The 20,846-nt window shown below is 43.9% G+C and overlaps 1 protein-coding gene, 1 long non-coding RNA gene and 1 other non-coding gene across 5 annotated transcripts in view; all 3 read right to left on the bottom strand.

The window, feature by feature from the left end:
• Positions 1-12,638, bottom strand: part of LOC106604946 (fibroblast growth factor receptor-like 1) — a 70,508-nt gene extending 57,870 nt beyond the window's left edge. The window contains exons 1-2 of one of the 2 annotated variants that reach the window (XM_045718262.1): positions 12,305-12,638; positions 12,034-12,129 (exon numbers count right to left, since the gene is read on the bottom strand). In XM_045718262.1, the coding sequence (XP_045574218.1) occupies positions 12,034-12,106 (73 nt within the window). In that variant the 5' untranslated portion in view covers positions 12,107-12,129; positions 12,305-12,638. Of the gene's footprint in view, positions 1-12,033; positions 12,135-12,304 lie in introns of both variants that reach the window. The other variant, XM_045718261.1, reaches the window with a different exon arrangement.
• A 4,821-nt stretch (positions 12,639-17,459) lies between these two features.
• On the bottom strand, positions 17,460-20,826 carry LOC106604948 (uncharacterized). 2 transcript variants are annotated; one of them, XR_001328762.2, is made up of 10 exons: positions 20,788-20,826; positions 20,132-20,199; positions 19,738-19,771; positions 19,484-19,542; positions 19,231-19,286; positions 18,987-19,037; positions 18,573-18,619; positions 18,349-18,405; positions 18,111-18,149; positions 17,460-17,758 (listed from the first exon to the last, which is right to left on the bottom strand). It is a non-coding gene; the product is annotated as an uncharacterized lncRNA (long non-coding RNA). The 2 variants fall into 2 exon arrangements; XR_001328763.2 differs by having other exon boundaries at positions 20,569-20,813.
• LOC123743259 (small nucleolar RNA SNORA74) lies at positions 19,862-20,061 on the bottom strand. The gene has a single exon (XR_006770067.1). It is a non-coding gene; the product is annotated as a small nucleolar RNA SNORA74 (small nucleolar RNA).
• Positions 20,827-20,846: the final 20 nt, after the last annotated feature.

Genomic DNA, 20,846 nt, shown 5'->3' on the forward strand with positions numbered 1-20,846 from the left:
AACTTATTTTTTTACTTATTGTGTACATAATGTTGCTGCTACCGTCTTTTATGACCGAAAAGAACTTCTGGACATCAGAAAAGTGATTACTCACTGCGGACTAGAAGAAACTTTTTCCTATAACGAGTCTGACGAGAAGAATATCCTGCTTTCACTGGAACAGGCCCAGATCCACGCCTTTTGTGTGAAGAAAAGACGCCGGAAAAGGGGACGCAGATCGGAGATCCTTCTGAGAAGCCGGAGGCTAGCGAGTAAACTCCCAATGCCTTCCATTCTCCTTGCTAATGTGCAATCGTTAGAAAATAAAATTGATGACCTACTATTAAGATTATCCTACCAACGGGACATTAAAAACTGTAACATCTTATGTTTCACCGAGACGTGGCTGAACGAAGAAACGGACAATAGAGAGCTGGGGGTATTTTCCATGCACCGGCAGAACAGAGACGCTACCTCTGGTGAGATGAGGGGTGGGGGTGTGTGTCTTTTGTTAATGACAGCTGGTACACAATGTCCAATATTAAAGAAGTCTCGAGGCATTGCTCGCCTGAGGTAGAGTACTTCACGATAAGCTGTCGACCACACTATCTAGCAAGAGAGTTCTCATCTGTATTATTCGTAGCCGTCTATTTACCACCACAAAGTGATGCTGGCACTAAGACTGCTCTCAACCAACTCTATAAGGCCATAAGCAAAGAAGAAAATGCTAACCCAGAAGCGGAGCTCCTAGTGGCCGGTGACTTTAATGCAGGCAAACTTAAATCAATTTTACAATTTTTTTTACCAGCATGTCACATCAAATCAAATCAAATGTATTTATATAGCCCTTCTTACATCAGCTGATATCTCAAAGTGCTGTACAGAAACCCAGCCTAAAACCCAAAACAGCAAGTAATGCAGGTGTAGAAGCATGGTGGCTAGGGGGGAAAAAAATCCTAGACCACCTTTACTCCACACACAGAGATGCATACAAAGCTATCCCTCGCCCTCCATTTGGCAAATCTGACCACAATTCTATCCTCCTGATTCCTGCTTACAAGCAAAACCTAAAGCAGGAAGTACCAGCTCAATACGGAAGTGGTCAGATGACGCGGATGCTACACTACAGGACTGTTTTGCTTGCACAGACTGGAATATGTTCCGGGATTCATCAAATGGCATTGAGGAATACACCACCTCAGTAATCGGCTTCATCAATAAGTGCATCGATGATGTCGTCCCCACAGTGACTGTACGTACATATCCCAACCAGAAACCATGGATTACAGGCAACATCCACATCGAGCTAAAGGCTAGAGCTGCCGCTTTCAAGGAGCGGGAGACTAATCTGGACACTTATAAGAAATCCCTCTATGCCCTCAGACGAACCATCAAACAAGCAAAGCGTCAATACAGGATTAAGATTGAATCCTACTACACCGGCTCTGACGCTCGTCGGATGTGGTATGGCTTGAAACTGAAACTTGAAACCCAGATGCGAGCTGCCCAGTGATGCGAGCATACCAGACAAGCTAAATGCCTTTTATGCTCGCTTCGAGGCAAGCAACACTGAAGCATGCACGAGAGCACCAGCTGTTCTGGATGACTGTGTGATAACGCTCTCGGTAGCCGATGTGAACAAAACCTTTAAACAGGTCAACATTCACAAAGCCGCTGGGCCAGACGGATTACCAGGACGTGTACTCAAAGCATGCACGGACCAACTGTCAAGTGTCTTCACTGACATTTTCAACCTCTCCCTGACCGAGTCTGTAATACCTACATGTTTCAAGCAGACCACCATAGTCCCTGTGCCCAAGGAAGCGAAGGTAACCTGCCTAAAAGATTACCGTCCCATGGCACTCACATTGGTAGCCATGAAGTGCTTTGAAAGGCTGGTCATGGCTCACATCAACAGCATCCTCCCAGACACTCTAGACCCTCCAATTCGCATACCGCCCCAACAGATCCACAGATGACGCAATCTCAATCGCACTCCACACTGTCCTTTCTTACCTGGACAAAAGGAACACCTATGTGAGAATGCCATTCATCGACTACAGCTCAGCGTTCAACACCATAGTGCCCACGAAGCTCATCACTAAGCTAATGACTCTGGGACTAAACACCTCCCTCTGCAACTGGATCCTGGACTTCCTGATGGGCCGCCCCCAGGTGGTAAGAGTAGGCAACAACACGTCTGCCACGCTGACCCTTAACACTGGGCCCCCTCAGGAGTGTGTACTTAGTCCCCTCCTGTATTCCCTGTTCACCCACGACTGCATGGCCAAACACGACTCCAACACCATCATTAAGTTTGCTGACGACACAACAGTGGTAGGCCTGATTATCGACAACGATGGGACGACCTATAGGGAGGAGGTCAGAGAACTGGCAGTGAGGTGCCAGGACAACAACCTCTCCCTCAATGTGAGCAAGACAAAGGAGCTGATCGTGGACTACAGGAAAAGGCGGGGCGAACAGGCTGTAGTGGAGCGGGTCGAGAGTTTCAAGTTCCTTGGTGTCCACATCACCAATGAACTATCATGGTCCAAACATACCAAGACAGTTGTGAAAAGGGCACGACAAACTCCTTTCCCCCACAGGAGACTGAAAAGATTTGGCATGGGCCCCCAGATCCATAAATGGTTCAACAGCTGCACCATCGAGAGCATCCTGACCGGTTGCATCACCGCCTGGTAGGGCAACTGCTCAGCATCTGACCGTAAGGTGCTACAGAGGGTAGTGGGAACGGCCCAGTACATCACTGGGGCCAAGCTTCCTGCCATCCAGGACGTATATAATAGGTATGTAAGAGGAAAGCCCATAAAATTGTCAGAGACTCCAGTCACCCAAGTTATAGACTGTTTTCTCTGCTACCGCACGGCAAGCGGTACCCGAGTGCCAAGTCTAAGACCAAAAGGCTCCTCAACAGCTTCTACCCCCAAGCCATTAGACTGCTGAACAATTCATAAAAAATCGCCACCAGACAATTTACATTGAAACCCCCCTCACCCCCCACTCTCTTGTACACTGCTGCTTCTCTCTGTTTGTTTGTTATCTATGCATAGTCATTTCGCCCCCACCTACATGTACAAATTACCTCAACTAGCCTGTACCTCTGCACACTGACTCGGTACCGGTGCCCCCTGTATATAGCCTCGTTATTGTTATTCTTATTGTGTTACTTTTTATTATTACTTTTTACTTTAGCCTACTTGGTAAATATTTTCTTCTTCTTGAACTGCACTGTTGGTTAAGGGCTTGTAAGTAAGCATTTCACAGTAAAGTCTACACTTGTTGTATTCGGCGCATGTGGTAAATAAAGTTTGATTTAATTTGAAACAATGTAAATAGTCAAGAAACAAAAGGACAACATTTCACTTCAGTAGACTTTTGTTTCAAGTAAATTAGACCAAGTTTTGTGCATGTGCGCAGCGCTTCTAAAAATGAATCTTTCACTCAGCTTTTCACAGCCCCCAGCAAGGTAATTTTGCAGCACGAGGTGGAATAGGCTATATAGGATTCGTAGTTCTTTGACTTTGTGCGATTAATTTACCAGCTATGAAACAAAACAACAGAAATACTTTGAAAACAGCTACTGCAGCATTTATCATACTTGACTATTTATATTCACAGATGCGAGTGAAATGCTCGCACTGTGGAGTCCTGACCAAAAATAGAAATCTTACCTGCCACTGCCTAAATCTACCCGCATCTGGCAGGTGACAGTGTTAATTTTAGGCCCTGATAAAAACTGTTGCACCTACAAACTTGCTTAGAGGGCAGGTCACTGTTTTCTGGGCTTTCAGCTTCATTTCACTCACTCACTCTTCTTCCACTCCACCGTGTGGATGTAGCTGTGGATGTAAATGCCTAGCAGAGTGTGTGTCTGTCATTCTTTCATTGGCTCCATGTCCATCCATCCACCTCACCCCGCTAGAGCTCATCCAAGCCCCCAGCTGTCTCTCAGACAGACATCATAGAACACCGTCTTGGAATCTTGGAAGAACACTCTCTCCCCTACCTTGGAAACACATACAGAAACCTGGTCATTCCTCAAATGCAAACCATTTAACATTTCTGGAGGGTGACATCGAGTGTCTGCCTCTTTTTAGCTCTGGCATGTTGTTGGAGCAAAGGCTATGCCCGCTCCACCTCCACTGGTGCAGAAGCTGGAGAGGGCACAAGGCCTGACTGTTGGCCCTGACGCCAGGCCTATGTGGGTAGCTGGGTGTTTGGGTTGGTGTGGGGGGCAATGATGTACCCACCTCTGACTCTCAACTCCATACCACTGGCCCTAACACACTCTCACTGGAGCAGATGTAACTGTTCATCTCTTATTTCAGTGTGAATGGAATTCATGTGAGTCACAGGAGGGAGTTTTGGCCACTGGGTGCTCTATGTACACACTCTGTCTGAATCATAGAGGCTCAGATTCCCTACTTGTGTTGTTTCCCATCAGATTTGGGAACACTGCTCTCCTCTGCTGTGAGGGTAAGACAACCCAACCAACAGCCTTGGCCTGTAGTCACCCAGTGGTGGTGGTATGGGACCCTCATGTATCTGTTCACACACAGGTTGGACCACCAGCAGCTCAGACCACACAAACAGAGCCACAGCTCCACAGAGATTCTGGGTAATGTTGTAGAACGCCGGCCCCGTCACAAATAACGAGCACCTGCTTATTAAGCACAACCCTTTGTGTCAACAGTCCACACCGACAGACAGCTATTATCTCACGCATGGTTCCTAATTCTGGTTTGGCTCTCGCTCTACACAGTATGTAATGTTTACATGTTCTGCTGTGGCTCACACTCACAGACCCAGCAAGCTACTGCTGCGGCTGCTCCTCTGTCTGTCACTGCTGAATGTGCGTGCCAGAGCAGAGCAGACTATGCAGGGAGGGCAGGGCAGCTTGCATAAGAATCACCCAGACAAGACCATGCAGCACAGGTCCAAGGAGGACCATGCCAGGTGGTGATACTGATCAGTGGCTCACCCTCACTCTCACCACTGCTTTACCCAAACCTGCTGCTGCTGTCGGCTCAGAGTAGGGCCGGGTGGGCGCTCCCTCTCTCTCTTTCATCAGGGTACACTTTAAGCTCTATGTATGGCCCCTTATTGGTAGCAGACTGAAGAGAGGCCCGTCTTCCTTGTTGGAGAGCATGTTTTCTTTGCTGCTTAGTCCCAGAATATTGTGTGACCTATGGCGCTGAACCAGGGCCAGGCAGAAGTGGGCCCTGCCATTGAATGGGTGAAGCAGCAGCAGAGCCGGGGATGAAAGCCATTAAGGAGGCCCTTCCGTTGAGCCACAGGTTCTAAATGCCTGGAATGTCGGTGTTCTGAGAAAACCACAGGATTCTAAAGAGAAGCCGTCCACTGCCCTGAGTCAATGGGACAAATGCACGGAATGGGCATATTCACTGCTTCTTTTCTGTGACATTTTAAAATGCCCAGTGTAGGGCTATGAGGAGTGGTGATGGTTGGAAGGGTCCTGTAATCCCCCTAGTTAAAGGCTGTGTAATCCCACCTTTACCCAGGGACAAAGAGACTGCAACAAAGCAAGCTTCCATTAGGAAGAGGGGCCCCACATCAAGAACAAATTGCTCGTGACGAACAGTCAGCCTCACTGGTCTTGTACAAGCACACTGCTCCGACAAGCTAAATCCATGGGAATGGAGAGAACAATTCACTCCAAGGTGCCCTCTCCCACCTGTGCAAACAGTGCAGTTCCGGGCTCAAGTAGGTAAAGAGCACACAAACAGGGTCCAGGTAAGATGACATCTCGCTGACCTCCAGCGGTGTGGGGCCTTTATCTAAACCAGGGTGAGGAATGTTTGAACGCCCGCCGCTATCCTTTGTGTTTTTATGTCTCCACTATAAATACCAACACTTCTCTAATAGCCGTGCTCAAGCAATACGTTTCAAACCAAATGCAGCTCATTAATTGCCTTGTTTACCTAAAGTTCCATTCCCCTCACGCGAAACACCACAGACTTGTTTTAAGTGCACACATTTAACAGAGATCACAACTACAAAGAAGACTGGGACCTACTTCAAAACAAACATTTCAAAAATATGGAGTGAGAGATACAAAATGGGGTTTGGCAAGCTGTATTCATGTGGACTTGTAAGAGCCGGACGTTAACAAATGAGTTTGTGCACCACACACTCTGAGATCTGCCACAATGAAAATCATGTTCAAATCTAATAACAAAGCTTTATGGAGCCAGAGAACACACACAGTCAGGAGCATCAGCCAAGCTATCGGTTCCCAGGCCAAAAAATAAGTACATTAAAATACAATCGCAAACGAGGTGGGCTTGTGTTAACTTTGAATGGGAGCATGTGTGTTGTAAATTGTAACTGTGTAACACCTGACAAATCCTTTAGCAGTGTTATCATGGTGGACAACATGCTTGTATAGGCCAGGCCCACAGTAATGGTTTGAGTTCCCTTCATCTACAAAATTGACAACAACAAATTATTTATATCCTTGCTGGCATCAGTTGTTGTAGGGTTGGAATGCTACCAGTAATTTACCAAAGTTACCGGAATCTTCAGTAATTTTTGTAATTAACAGAATATAAAACTTTGGAAATGTATACTTTAATAACATAAAAGAACATTGATTAATATACAGTATTAATTTATTATACAGTGAGGGAAAAAAGTATTTGATCCCCTGCTGATTTTGTGGCCAAGACCAAAGAGCTCTCCAAGGATGTCAGGGACAAGATTGTAGACCTACACAAGGCTGGAATGGGCTACAAGACCATCGCCAAGCAGTTGGGTGAGAAGGTGACAACAGTTGGTGCGATTATTCGCAAATGGAAGAAACACAAAAGAACTGTCAATCTCCCTTGGCCTGGGGCTCCATACAAGATCTCACCTCGTGGAGTTGCAATGATCATGAGAACGGTGAGGAATCAGCCCAGAACTACACGGGAGGATCTTGTCAATGATCTCAAGGCAGCTGGGACCATAATCACCAAGAAAACAATTGGTAACACACTACGCCGTGAAGGACTGAAATCCTGCAGCGCCCGCAAGGTACCCCTGCTCAAGAAAGCACATATACATGCCTGTCTGAAGTTTGCCAATGAACATCTGAATGATTCAGAGGACAACTGGGTGAAAGTGTTGTGGTCAGATGAGACCAAAATGGAGCTCTTTGGCATCAACTCAACTCGCCGTGTTTGGAGGAGGAGGAATGCTGCCTATGACCCCAAGAACACCATCCCCACCGTCAAACATGGAGGTGGAAACATTATGCTTTGGGGGTGTTTTTCTGCTAAGGGGACAGGACAACTTCACCGCATCAAAGGGACGATGGATGGGGCCATGTACCGTCAAATCTTGGGTGAGAACCTCCTTTCCTCAGCCAGGGCATTGAAAATGGGTCATGGATGGGTATTCCAGCATGACAATGACCCAAAACACACGGCCAAGGCAACAAAGGAGTGGCTCAAGAAGAAGAACATTAAGGTCCTGGAGTGGCCTAGCCAGTCTCCAGACCTTAATCCCATAGAAAATCTGTGGAGGTAGCTGAAGGTTCGAGTTGCCAAACGTCAGCCTCGAAACCTTAATGACTTGGAGAAGATCTGCAAAGAGGAGTGGGACAAAATCCTTCCTGAGATGTGTGCAAACCTGGTGGCCAACTACAAGAAACGCCAGACCTCTGTGATTGCCAACAAGGGTTTTGCCACCAAGTACTAAGTCATGTTTTGCAGAGGGGTCAAATACTTATTTCCCTCATTAAAATGCATATCAATTTATAACATTTTTGACATGCGTTTTTCTGGATGTTTTTGTTGTTATTCTGTCTCTCACTGTTCAAATAAACCTACCATTAAAATTATAGACTGATCATTTCTTTGTCAGTGGGCAAACGTACAAAATCAGCAGGGATCAAATACTTTTTTCCCTCACTGTATATGTGTCCATATTGTCCATGAGTTTGTAGTAGATAGACCATATGGTTCAAGAGAAAATAGCCAAATTAATGAAAAAAGCATTTAATCAAAAATTGCATTATTTTCATTTAACTCTGCAACTTCCAACTATTGGAACTACTTCCAACTGCCACCAGTTTGACACCAAAACATTCACAACAAATACATATTGAAATAGTCGAATAAATCTAAGTTTGTAAAAAAAATATATAGAAAGGATATTTCATGCTGAAACCCTCATATTAAACACCAATGGTATTCACTGTTTATGGTTTATATTTAGGACAGTGTTTTACAGCTTTGTAATTCTATTTTTTATTTTAAAACCATGTTATTTAATTATTTCATATATTTTATATGTGATAAATCCACACAGAGGGCCAGAGATTATAACAGACACATGTGATAATCTGAAGTAACCAAAAGGGCCACTAGATGTCTTGTGATAGATTACATCAAATCTCGTAGTTTACTGGTAAATTTGAACGTTTCCATTAATATACTCTCCCTTTGCAACCCTAATCGTTCTTCTGGAACAGTCAAGTCCTCGGTGTGAAGACTGGACGGGCATCTGATACTGTTTAACTGTGTGCACACATTCAAAGCAGGACCCTGCACAGAATCAGACATCCAGCTGGAAGAGGTACTAGCAAATAACACTCAGATGGATCAGGAAAGAGATGAACACTGATGATGTTCTTAAGATAAGGGAACTACAGAGGAAAACTGACAGAACACTGTGGACTCATAACATATATAATTGCAATTTTACTCAACAAGTGGAATTGTGTCAGACTGAGCTGCTGTCCATCAGAGGCTGCTGAGGCCAACCCAGTCTCCAGTCTCCAGTCTCCAGTTAGTCCCCATTGCTCCAGCAGAGGCTGTGTATAATCAGCAGCCAGGCTTTGTGATAAGCAGGAGGCCTGCAGTGCCACATTATCCACCATTATCTGCCTAATGAGCTGGAGGAGCATGACACCTGGTGAGAGAGGCCCACAGCAGTGATAGGGAGCTCTGTTTAGTACTCCTACAGCCCCAGAAGACTTCAGCACTGAGTGTACTAAGTAGTAGACTACTGCTTATTGCAGCATTGACAGGATGGATGACCTGAACTGGAAATAAACAGCCACAAGCCAGGCTTAATTTCCTGGCCTATCAGTTGAATCCAATAATCTCGTATTTATTAAGATGTTACAAGGTTGTTTAGGGCTCTTGAGTGGCCAGAAGGCCTTTCTGTGCTGTGAGGTCTCTGAGAGGAGAGGCCATGGGCCATGACACAAAAAACTCCCTCACCGTGTAGTATGCAGCATGTTACTATGTCTCATTTAAAACCAAATAGACTCCTCAAAAACATTTTCGGATTGAAAGGCTTAAGCGCAAGGCGGACTCTTTGATGTATGTCCAAGAAAGAAAAAAGGAAAAAGAAGAAGCATGTGGCTGTCACTGAGTCTGAGATAGAAACACTGTTTCTTCAGAGAGTTTTGTACTGCTGAGTGGAAGTACATAAATCAAACGGCTTCCTACTTATTTGCTTTTGGTACGTTCTGCTTGACTTGGTCCTTCAAATCAGCTCAGAGCCAAGCCAGCAATCACCAGGCCCATCTGAGCATGCACGTCCGGCAGACGGCTGGCTGGTCCTGGAGCTGTGATAGCCCGGCACGGGGGGGGGGGGCTGAACTGCATTGGGTTGGCCGATAGGCTAGCTAGAGCCTTAGCACCTGTGGGAGGCTCACTCACAGTCAATGTGGGCCACTTCTCTCCAATCCAAATGTCAAAACGAGCCAGTGAGGAACAAGAACTATGTGATGGCATGAGGGAGAGAGAGGAGCCAGAACATTCCGCAAACTGGCTGTGTTCGCACTTTATCTCCGTTGGCAGGTGTGTGGAGCATATCTATGGTATCCCATCCAGGGATGCGCCTAGCTCCTGCATCACTCTTCATTCATTGAGGGCCAGCCAGCATGAACTTGGTTTTTATCAGCAGCAAATGGCATGCATGGTGCCTGGACTTGCTCTCGCGAGCACTGCTTATAGCACTCTTGGGAGCCATAACTTTGAATAGTTGAGTATTCCTACCGTGAAAATGGGAAAACTGAACTTTGGATTAAACCTTCATTACGAAACTGGAAATGCTGTATGATAACAGTTATGTCAAGCACACTCATGCACATAAGTGGAAGCCCTTAAAAAAAAATGACTTTCTCTGCTAGGAGAAAAAACAATCGCAATGAAATTAGGATTGTCAACTTTTGATCTGACCCACCGGAATAACAAGAGATATTTGTGTACCAGGCTAGCCCAGAACAATCCCACAAAACTGAGAAGAAACCCAATAGGCTGCATCTCTCACCTGGATCACAAGCAACACTTTACAATGCACCCATTCCAGACCCAGACCTCCCGCATGAAACCTTTTATCTACATTGCCAGAGAGAGACACACACTGCATAACGTCCTGGGCTCTGACATGGCATTCCTAGGATAACTCCGACAAGGCAGAAAGGAAAGGAGCAATCCAAGGACAACACAGATTGTGTGTGTGTGTGTATATTTCCTTTTACCACCCACCCATTCCAGCACACGTACACACACACAGCCACACAATGTGAAAGAAGTGCAGTGAGCAGATACGAGGGTCAACAGAGAAAACAATGGACTGATTACTCCACAGAGTAAGGTCAAGATCTATCTGATTTGCACAGCAGTCTTGTGGTGGTGGTGGCCTCTCTGAATGAGATCAGGTAGCCTTAGTTACAGCCCACCTGGATGATGATAGACTAAAACCACGAGACACAATAGTTTGAGAATTCTACAGTAGGGGCCAGTATGTCAACTTTAAAAACATATCACAGGTGTCATATTGAACAGAATAAAATGGTTAAAAAAAAAAAACGGTCAAGAAATCCTTGAACCTGATTTCGAAACATTTGCATCACACTCAAATCCACATAGTCAATTAATTTCCATATTAACATCCAAAGGGAATTCCAGTAGAAAATATACCCATCTAATTACAATACAAAATAAAATGTAATTTCAAATCAAACAAACAATAGCCATTCCCCTTGGACTGGGTTTGTTGCATGTTGAATGCAGTTTCTATTTCCTGCCACTATGGGGACATGGGACACATTCTTTTCATGCCACTTCGATTCAAAGTGATTTTCGTAGCAGGTTAGGAGAGCATTTTCGCTAACCCTAACCCATTTCCTAACCTTAACCTCAGTCTCCTAACCTGCTACAAAAAACTAACTTCGGTATCGAAGTGGTGTGAAAAGAGTGTTTCCCATGGGGACATTGCAATGCCAGTGACCCTGAGTCTAGTATAGTCAGCAGGGTAGAATAGAGGATCACAGAGGCCTGGCAAACAGCTCCTCTCCGCATAAAGCAAGACTTCTTCCCCTGGTTTACGCACACAGCCCAGTAGGTGTCATCAGCCCTGCTTTGATGTACGTTAACTGCTTTTCAACTTGGCAGGAGATACAAACTTATGCACCTCTAAATTCCTGCAACGATTCCAAGAAAAGACATGCTTGTTTGGTTTCTGACGGCCTCCCTCCGCTGATGCAAACTGGGTTTCTTCAAAAGCCACATTTATGTGCAGCCCCATGGTCTGTGTTTTGTCTGTAAACACGGCACAGGCCCACTCTCTCTGGGTGCGCAGTTAATCATTAAACACATTACCACTGAGAGGATTTTTTTGTTTCTGTTGACCTTAGGGCAAATTTGAATGTGGGGTTGGATGCCAAGTAGAGTTCACAGAATTGTTAAATAAATTCCTGTGAATTAAACATGTGATAGAAGAGGTCACTCTAGGTGGAGTGTAGACTCTGTCTCTCAGTGTTGCAGACACAAACATTCTCAAACAAATTCACTGACCATAGTCTGTGGAAACATACTATGGTGCCAAAAATAACGTTTAAAAGATTATATTATCTGTCAAAAATGTGTAGTCACACATGTATTATTCAGATTTTCATATGGATATCCATTTTCATAAGTATTTGATAATTCTTTCCACAATTCATTAGGTTATTTGCGGGACAATGTTTCAATGTAGTAACACTACAGTAAGATAATAAGCAGTTTATCTTACCTCTAGCCTCGCTTGATGTTAGAATCATTAATATCACTGTACACACAGCCAGACATCCATCCTTAGAGAACATTTTCAGCAAACTGCAGTTTGTGTCTGTTCTGAAGAAAATTGGCAAAATAGAGAATTCAATGACAAAAGTACCCTATAACATCAAGAGACTTGATTGAGTTGACCCAATGACGTTTAAATTACATAGCCACACTGACATAATTTAATGATCATACACAGGCAATTTGAGTGAAGAGCGCAGATTAGTGGGCATACTCACGTGTTGTCCTCTGCCAGGCAGATGCTTTCCACGAAATGTATGTAAACACAATGGTTCACTGTAAAGTCTGACGTATTAATCAAATGTCTTGTACAATATACTGGTATTCAGGTTATCCTCCACGCGGGAAATGTAAATAAAATGTACTTCAATATCATATCAATGACATCACGGCAAAATACTGTCTGATAAAATGTTTAACAAAAAAAATCAGTTCTCGCAAAAAAGGTAAATAAGAGGTAGGCCTAATGGTCAAGTTTTCGGGTTTACTTCTTTTTCGGGCTTACTTCTCTCACCTCATCCCTGGTGTGCCCTTCTGCATCCCTTTGCCATGAAGAGCAGTATAGAAGTTTCCAAGAACAGATGTGGAATTCAATTGGCCAATCGTGGACCGGCTCGAGCTCTGCTCCTCATGGACAACGTTGTGCAAAGCACGGGCGCCCCCCTCCGGGTCCGGTGGATTCATGTACAGCACACATGACCTCTACAGTCGTGGCCAAAAGTTTTGAGAATGACACAAATATTAATTTTCACAAAGTCTGCTGCCTCAGTTTCTATGATGGCAATTTGCATGTACTCCAGAATGTTATGAAGAGTGATCAGATGAATTGCAATTAATTGCTAAGTCCCTCTTTGCCATGCAAATGAACTGAATCCCCCAAAGACATTTCCACTGCATTTCAGCCCTGCCACAAAAGGACCAGCTGACATCATGCCAGTGATTCTCCCATTAACACAGGTGTGAGTATTGACGAGGACAAGGCTGGAGATCACTCTGTCATGCTGATTGAGTTCGAATAACAGACTGGAAGCTTCAAAAGGAGGGTGGTGCTTGGATCCTTGTTCTTCCTCTGTCAACCATGGTTACCTGCAAGGAAACACGTGCTGTCATCATTGCTTTGCACAAAAAGGGCTTCACAGGCAAGGATATTGCTGCCAGTAAGATAGCACCTAAATCAACCATTTATCGGATCATCAAGAACTTCAAGGAGAGCGGTTCAATTGTTGTGAAGAAGGCTTCTGGGCGCCCAAGTAAGTGCAGCAAGCGCCAAGACCGTCTCCTTAAGTTGATTCAGCTGCGGGATCGGGGCACCACCAGTAAAGAGCTTGCTCAGGAATGGCAGAAGGCAGGTGTGAGTGCATCTGCACGCACAGTGAGGCGAAGACTTTTGGAGGATGGCCTGGTCTCAAGAAGGGCAGCAAAGAAGCCACTTCTCTCCAGGAAAAACATCAGGGACAGACTGATATTCTGCAAAAGGTACAGGGATTGGACTGCTGAGGACTGGGGTAAAGTCATTTTCTCTGATGAATCCCCTTTCCGTTTGTTTGGGGCATCCGGAAAAAAGCTTGTCCGGAGAAGACAAGGTGAGCGCTACCATCAGTCCTGTGTCATGCCAACAGTAAAGCATCCTGAGACCATTCATGTGTGGGGTTGCTTCTTAGCCAAGGGAGTGGGCTCACTCACAATTTTGCCTAACAACACAGCCATGAATAAAGAATGGTACCAACACATCCTCCGAGAGCAACTTCTGCCAACCATCCAGGAAGAGTTTGGTGACGAACAATGCCTTTTCCAGCATGATGGAGCACCTTGCCATAAGGAAAAAGTGATAACTAAGTGGCTCGGGGAACAAAAACATCGATATTTTGGGTCCATGGCCAGGAAACTCCCCAGACCTTAATCCCATTGAGAATTTGTGGTCAATCCTCAAGAGGCAGGAGGACAAACAAAAACCCACTAATTCTGACAAACTCCAAGCATTGATTATGCAATGGGCTGCCAACAGTCAGGATGTCGCCCAGAAGTTAATTGACAGCATGCCAGGGCGGATTGCAGAGGTCTTGAAAAAGAAGGGTCGAAACTGCAAATATTGACTTTGCATCAACTTCATGTAATTGTCAATAAAAGACTTTGACAAGTCTGAAATGCTTGTAATTATACTTCAGTATTCCATAGTAACATCTGACAAAAATATCTAGACACTGAGGCAGCAGACTTTGTGAAAATTAATATTTGTGTCATTCTCAAAACTTTTAGCCACAACAGTACACACGGTATCAAATCAAAATGTATTGGTCGTGTATACATATTTTGCAGGATGTTATCGCAAGTGCAACGAAATGCTTATGTTTCTAGCTCCAACAGTGCAGTAACACCTAACAATACAAGACAATACACAAAAATGAAAAGAATTGAAGAAATATCAGAACAAGCAATGTCAGAGTCCAGAATATAAATATACTGCTCAAAAAAATAAAGGGAACACTTAAACAACACAATGTAACTCCAAGTCAATCACACTTCTGTGAAATCAAATTGTCCACTTAGGAAGCAACCCTGATTGACAATAAATTTCACATGCTGTTGTGCAAATGGAATAGACAACAGGTGGAAATTATAGGCAATAAGCAAGACACCCCCAATAAAGGAGAGGTTCTGCAGGTAGAGACCACAGACCACTTCTCAGTTCCTATGCTTCCTGGCTGATGTTTTGGTCACTTTTGAATGCTGGCGATCAGAAACAGACTCCATGAGGGTGGTATGAGGGCCTGACGTCCACAGGTGGGGGTTGTGCTTACAGCCCAACACCGTGCAGGACGTTTGGCATTTGCCAGAGAACACCAAGATTGGCAAATTCGCCACTGGCACCCTGTGCTCTTCACAGATGAAAGCAGGTTCACACTGAGCCCGTGACAGACGTGACAGAGTCTGGAGACGCCGTGGAGAACGTTCTGCTGCCTGCAACATCCTCCAGCATGACCGGTTTGGCGGTGGGTCAGTCATGGTGTGGCATTTCTTTGGGGGGCCGCACAGCCAGAGGTAGCCTGACTGCCATTAGGTACCGAGATGAGATCCTCAGACCCCTTGTGAGACCATATGCTGGTGCGGTTGGCCCTGGGTTCCTCCTAATGCAAGACAATGCTAGACCTCATGTGGCTGGAGTGTGTCAGCAGTTCCTGCAAGAGGAAGGCATTGATGCTATGGACTGGCCCGCCCGTTCCCCAGACCTGAATCCAATTGAGCACATCTGGGACATCATGTCTCGCTCCATCCTCCAACGCCACGTTGCACCACAGACTGTCCAGGAGTTGGCGGATGCTTTAGTCTAGGTCTGGGAGGAGATCCCTCAGGAGACCATCCGCCACCTCATCAGGAGCATGCCCAGGCGTTGTAGGGAGGTCATACAGGCACGTGGAGGCCAAACACACTACTGAGCCTCATTTTGACTTGTTTTAAGGACATTACATCAAAGTTGGATCAGCCTGTAGTGTGGTTTTCCACTTTAATTTTGAGTGTGACTCCAAATCCAGACCTCCATGGGTTGATAAATTGGATTTCCATTGATTATTTTTGTGTGATTTTGTTGTCAGCACATTCAACTATGTAAAGAAAAAGTATTTAATAAGATTATTTCTTTCATTCAGATCTAGGATGTGTTGTTTAAGTGTTCCCTTTATTTTTTTGAGCAGTGTATATACAGTATATATGTAAATACTGGTGTGTATAGACAGTATATGAATATAAAAGGTGTGTACTGCAGTAGTTATATAGGATCAGCCTTGACTAGAATACAGTATATATACTGAACATAAGTATAAATGCAACATGTAAAGTGTTGGTCACATGTTTCACGAGCTGAAATGAAAGATCCCAGAAATGCCCATTCGCACATAAAGCTTATTTCTCTCAAATGTTGTGCACAAATTTGTCTATATCCCTGTTAGTGAGCATTTCTCTTTTGTCAAGATAATCCATCCTCCTGACAGGTGTGACATATCAAGAAGCTGATTAAACAGCACGATCTTCACACATGTGCACCTTGTGCTGGGGACAATGTAAGGCCACTCTAAAAGGTGCAGTTCTGTCACACAACACAATGCCACAGATATCTCAAGTTGAGGGAGTGTGCAATTGGCATGCGGACTGCAGGAATATCCAACAGAGCTGTTGCCAGATAATTGAATGTTAATTTCTCTACCATAAACTGCCTCAACATTTCGGAGAATTTGCCAGTACCGTCAACCGGCCTCACAACCGCAGGCCACGTGTAACCACGCTGCCCAGGACCTCCACATCCGGCTTCTTCACCTGCGAGACCGTCTGAGGAAGGGGTGTGCTGCTGAGGAGTATTTGTCTCAAAGCCCTTTTGTGGGGAAAAACTCATGACTGGCTGGGCCTGGAACCCAATTGGATGGGGGCCTATTCCCTCCCAGGGCCACCCATTGTTACGCCACTGCCCAGTCTCGTCAAATCCATAGATTAGGCCCTAATGATTTTATTTCAATCAACTTATTCCCTTCTGTGAAATGTAACTTTGGGTAAAATCTTTGAAATTGTTGCATTTATATTTTTGTTCAGTATACATAGGAAGTGGGTAAACTATGCAAACATAATTCAAGTGACCAGTGTTCAATGACTACGCACATAACATATATAGGGCAGCAGTCTTTAAAGGTGCAGGGTAGAGTACTGGGTGGTAGCCAGCTAGTAACATGATTAAGTCCAGGGCAGGCTAGTGGTGACTATAACATTCTGATGGCCTGGATTGCATTTTTTTCCCCCCCGTCTCTTGGTTCCAGCTTTTATACACTTGTACGGTCTCCGCCTTCTAGATGGTTGCGGGGTGAACAAGCCGCCAGTGATGTGTTGGGCTGACCACACCCTCTGGAGAGCCCTGCAGTTGCGGACGGTGAAAATGCCATACAAGGCGGCAACACAGCCCAACAGGATGCTCTCAATAGTGCATCTGTAGAAGTCCCTAAGGGTTTTAGGGGCAAAGCCTAAATTTCTGCCTCGCGAGTTTGGAGACTGTTGCACCTTCACCACACCGTCTGTGTGGATGGACCATTTCAGGTTGTCAGGGATGTGCACACCTAGGAACATGAAGCGTTTCACTCGATGTAGATGAGGAACTTCAGAACAGTCCATTCAGCTAGAAATATTCCATGTAGAAAACATGCAGAATAAGCAATCACACCAGCATCACACATTAAAATTATCTGCAAGTCAGTTACTCAACATGGCCCTGGTTTGGTTATATAACAAACTGTCATCAATGTAAAAACTACAGTTCTACACTAACCAGTCAGAGTGGTTTCCAGTTAACATTATTTCAATGCTATTAGCTAAAATCTATTATAATTAATGACAAAATAAATTTACAAAGTTCAATTTTATTGTTCACTGATTGAGAAGGTCCCCATGTTTATGCAGTCGGGACCATAGTCAAGGCAAAACATTCAACAATTCATTATGTGGTACATTTGTTCAGAAACCAGACATTGCAAGACAAGAGGATTATGCAATGACACTCCAGGATGTGTCAAAGGGCCATGTGAACACAGCTGATGGTGGCTGAGACAAACAGTCTGGCCTGGAGTTTAGTGAATCATCTGCAGGATGTAACATTCTGTACACCACCCAAGTCCAGAAAGAAACAATCCTGTGGCATCCTGTTGACACAATATACATTCAACATATTGCAAATGCAAGCATCTCAGCTCTACTAGTCAGATTGTTGTAGATAAACTACTTGAACTGAAGTCCTGTTCTATCCTCCCAGAAAAAAAACTTGAACTACATTAACTTGAAGTTCAGGCATCAATTACTGTCCAAGCTGCTTCCTGCTTTTTGTCCGTCTTTGGAAGACAAATCATAAAGAATAAGCAATAGAGAGTGAGCAATTCAGGAAAGAACTGTGCTCAGGGTTACAAAGACTCTGCACTAAACAGTAAGTGGTGATAATTGTTTTACTTCACAGTACATGTTTGTCATTTAGCTGCACAAAATCTGATCCAGCCTCACCTTCAATGGAGTTGTCGCATTCCATACAATCTGCATCGTCTACCAGAAATAAAGGAATCCAATTAGTCCTAAGTAAATACCATGTAGACAGTAAGTGCCATTACAAAATTGTGCTCAGAGTTCAAAAGTCTTCACCAACAGTAAGAAAGCTGGGTTAAAGCTATTAAGCTCTCATCAATGCACAGTACAATATATACTACTTGCATTCAAAAATTCTATTCAGATGTTTGTGCATTACCTTGCATCGACTCAATGAAACAGCAATCCAGTCCAAGCAGCACCATGTTTGGTCAACCTTATCCCAATGGAGGACAAAGGAGAATGCATATGAGCAATATATACATAACTTAGGAAGCAAGCCATTAAGAACTGTGCTCAGGGTTCTTCACAATAAGTAGGTGATAAAAACCTCACTGCCAAGTACATGTTTATTTTGTTAAGATAAGCCTTATCGATCCTCACCTTCTATGCTTCAACTCCATTGAATGTCAAACAATCAGCATGTATTCCTGAAATGAAAAGACAGGTTAGGAATAATCTTAGTCCATATAGTACACAAATACAATTTAGAGGCCATAACAGCATTTACAAAATGTGCTCAGAGTTAGAACATAATGTCTTCACCAACAGTAAGAAAGCTGGGTTAAAGCTTTAAAGCTCTCATCACTGCACAGTGCATTTTCACGATAGCCCTATGGCTTCAAAAATCAATGTAGATGTAATAGTATATTACCTTTAAATACAATGTATACAGTAAGGCATTGTGGATGGGCAAGTAATCTCAGTTTAAAAGTAAACAGTAAAGCGATAAAGCTGTGCACAGTACATGTTTTTTTATAGTTATAATAATTCAGTGTCATCTTCAATGGCGTTTACCTGGATATTTTTTTGCTGAAATGCAAGCAGTCCACCAAATTGTGTTCTTTCCTGAAATAAATTAAGAAAATGACTAAAGGCCCAACAGCGAGCCGTGTAGGACTACAATGTAAATATTAACCATTTTACAATGTGCTCAGAGTTTAAAAGTCTTCACCAACAGTAAGAAAGCTGGGTTAAAGCTATAAAGCTCTCATCAGTGCACAGTACATGTTTAGCTATAACTATTCTCATCCATCCTCACCTTCAATACCTTTTCCATTTAACCATCAAGCCAGTCCCAGCAGTTCCATGCTTAGTCTACATTAGAGGAATAAGAACCCTAGTGAGCAGTACATAAATACAGTGTAGACAATACCAGCCATTAGAAATTGTGCTCAGTGTTAGAACATAATGTCTTCACCAACAGTAAGAAAGCTGGGTTAAAGCTATAATGCTCTCATCAATGCACAGTACATGTTCATGGCGTTAATCTATAACTACTGAGCCATCCTCACCTTCAAACACATTGAATAGAGTTGAATCACCTTCAATGGAGTTGATGGAGCATGCTTTCCTGAAATGCAAAGGAAATGCTCAAAACGTACAATACCTGAAGCCATGTAAAGCATTTGGTAAACAGTAACAGGCTTTAAAATAGTGCTCAGTTTTTTTTTTTTAGGAAGTCTCTTCACCATACAATAAGAATGATGTGTTAAATAAGCATCACAGCACTGTACATCACATTAGTAAAAAAGTTATTTATGCTCACCTTAAGAGTTGATGCAATTCTTTCAGTCCGCATGCTTGCATGAAATGCAAAGGAAAGAATGTCATTAATGTCAGGACTTAAAATAAAAAGTATCTACACTCATGTGGATTGCTTTAATTGTATATTTGTTAGCCCTTCTACTAGGGCTGCCCCAGTGTGTAGGTGCAGACCACTCTCAGAAGGGCACAGTTCTGCTACAGCTCAGCACCAACAGCCACTAAAACAGTATCTGCTAGACCAGGCCACATTAGCAGAGCCTTCCTCTTCCAGCAGTGTAACACTAGTTCAGGCATTGGCTGGCCTGTACAGCTGACTACCGCTGGATTAATAAAACCCAATCATGAAAACCTAATTAACTTTACGTTTTGAATGTAAGGATGTGGGAGACAACTACCTTGAAAGGGATCATGTTATTCCCATTTGAAGCCCTCCCATGTCTGAAGACCTGAATAGTGGCACAACCTGTGAGGGTAAAGACAAGGAATGCATGAGTTGTGACAACGTTATTGCATTAAACAAATGGTATCCATCTCGGTTTTACACACTGGCTAGCCAACTTGGCTACAATAACTAACTAGGCCCATCTTTTGCACGGCACCACGTGTCATCTAGGCCTTGCATGTGAAACGTGCCAGTCATTTTACAGGCTAGTTAGCCGTGGCAACTTATCGCCAAAACTAGTAAATGGCAGCCAATAAAACACAACTGTTAGCTGAACGAGTTAGCTGGACGTCATTTAAAAATTACTTATCTAGATATATTTTAGCCAGTACTAGAGGCAGCATTGGTTCAGCATTTTTTTGTCTAAGGTTTAGCTAGGAGCTTCCTTACCACTTAATGTTATAGCCATTTGTCTTGCCTGACGACTAAAACTAAATTCTTCCGATCATCTGTTCACTAGGTAACGTTAAATAGCTACTTCATTGCGGAAAGAAACTAACCGCCGTAGCGTTTGGCCGGAGCAAGGATAGCCAGCCAATAATATATCAATACCGGCTCCATTCCAACTTCCATAAACGCAAGCAACTATTGCCATAAACGACGACTCACCTCTTTTCCACTCATGTCTGCAAAGAGACCGCTGTTCCGGCACTTGCAAATTTATAGTC

Source organism: Salmo salar, chromosome ssa05 (genome assembly GCF_905237065.1).
Source record: "Salmo salar chromosome ssa05, Ssal_v3.1, whole genome shotgun sequence".
Classification (NCBI taxonomy): domain Eukaryota; kingdom Metazoa; phylum Chordata; class Actinopteri; order Salmoniformes; family Salmonidae; genus Salmo; species Salmo salar.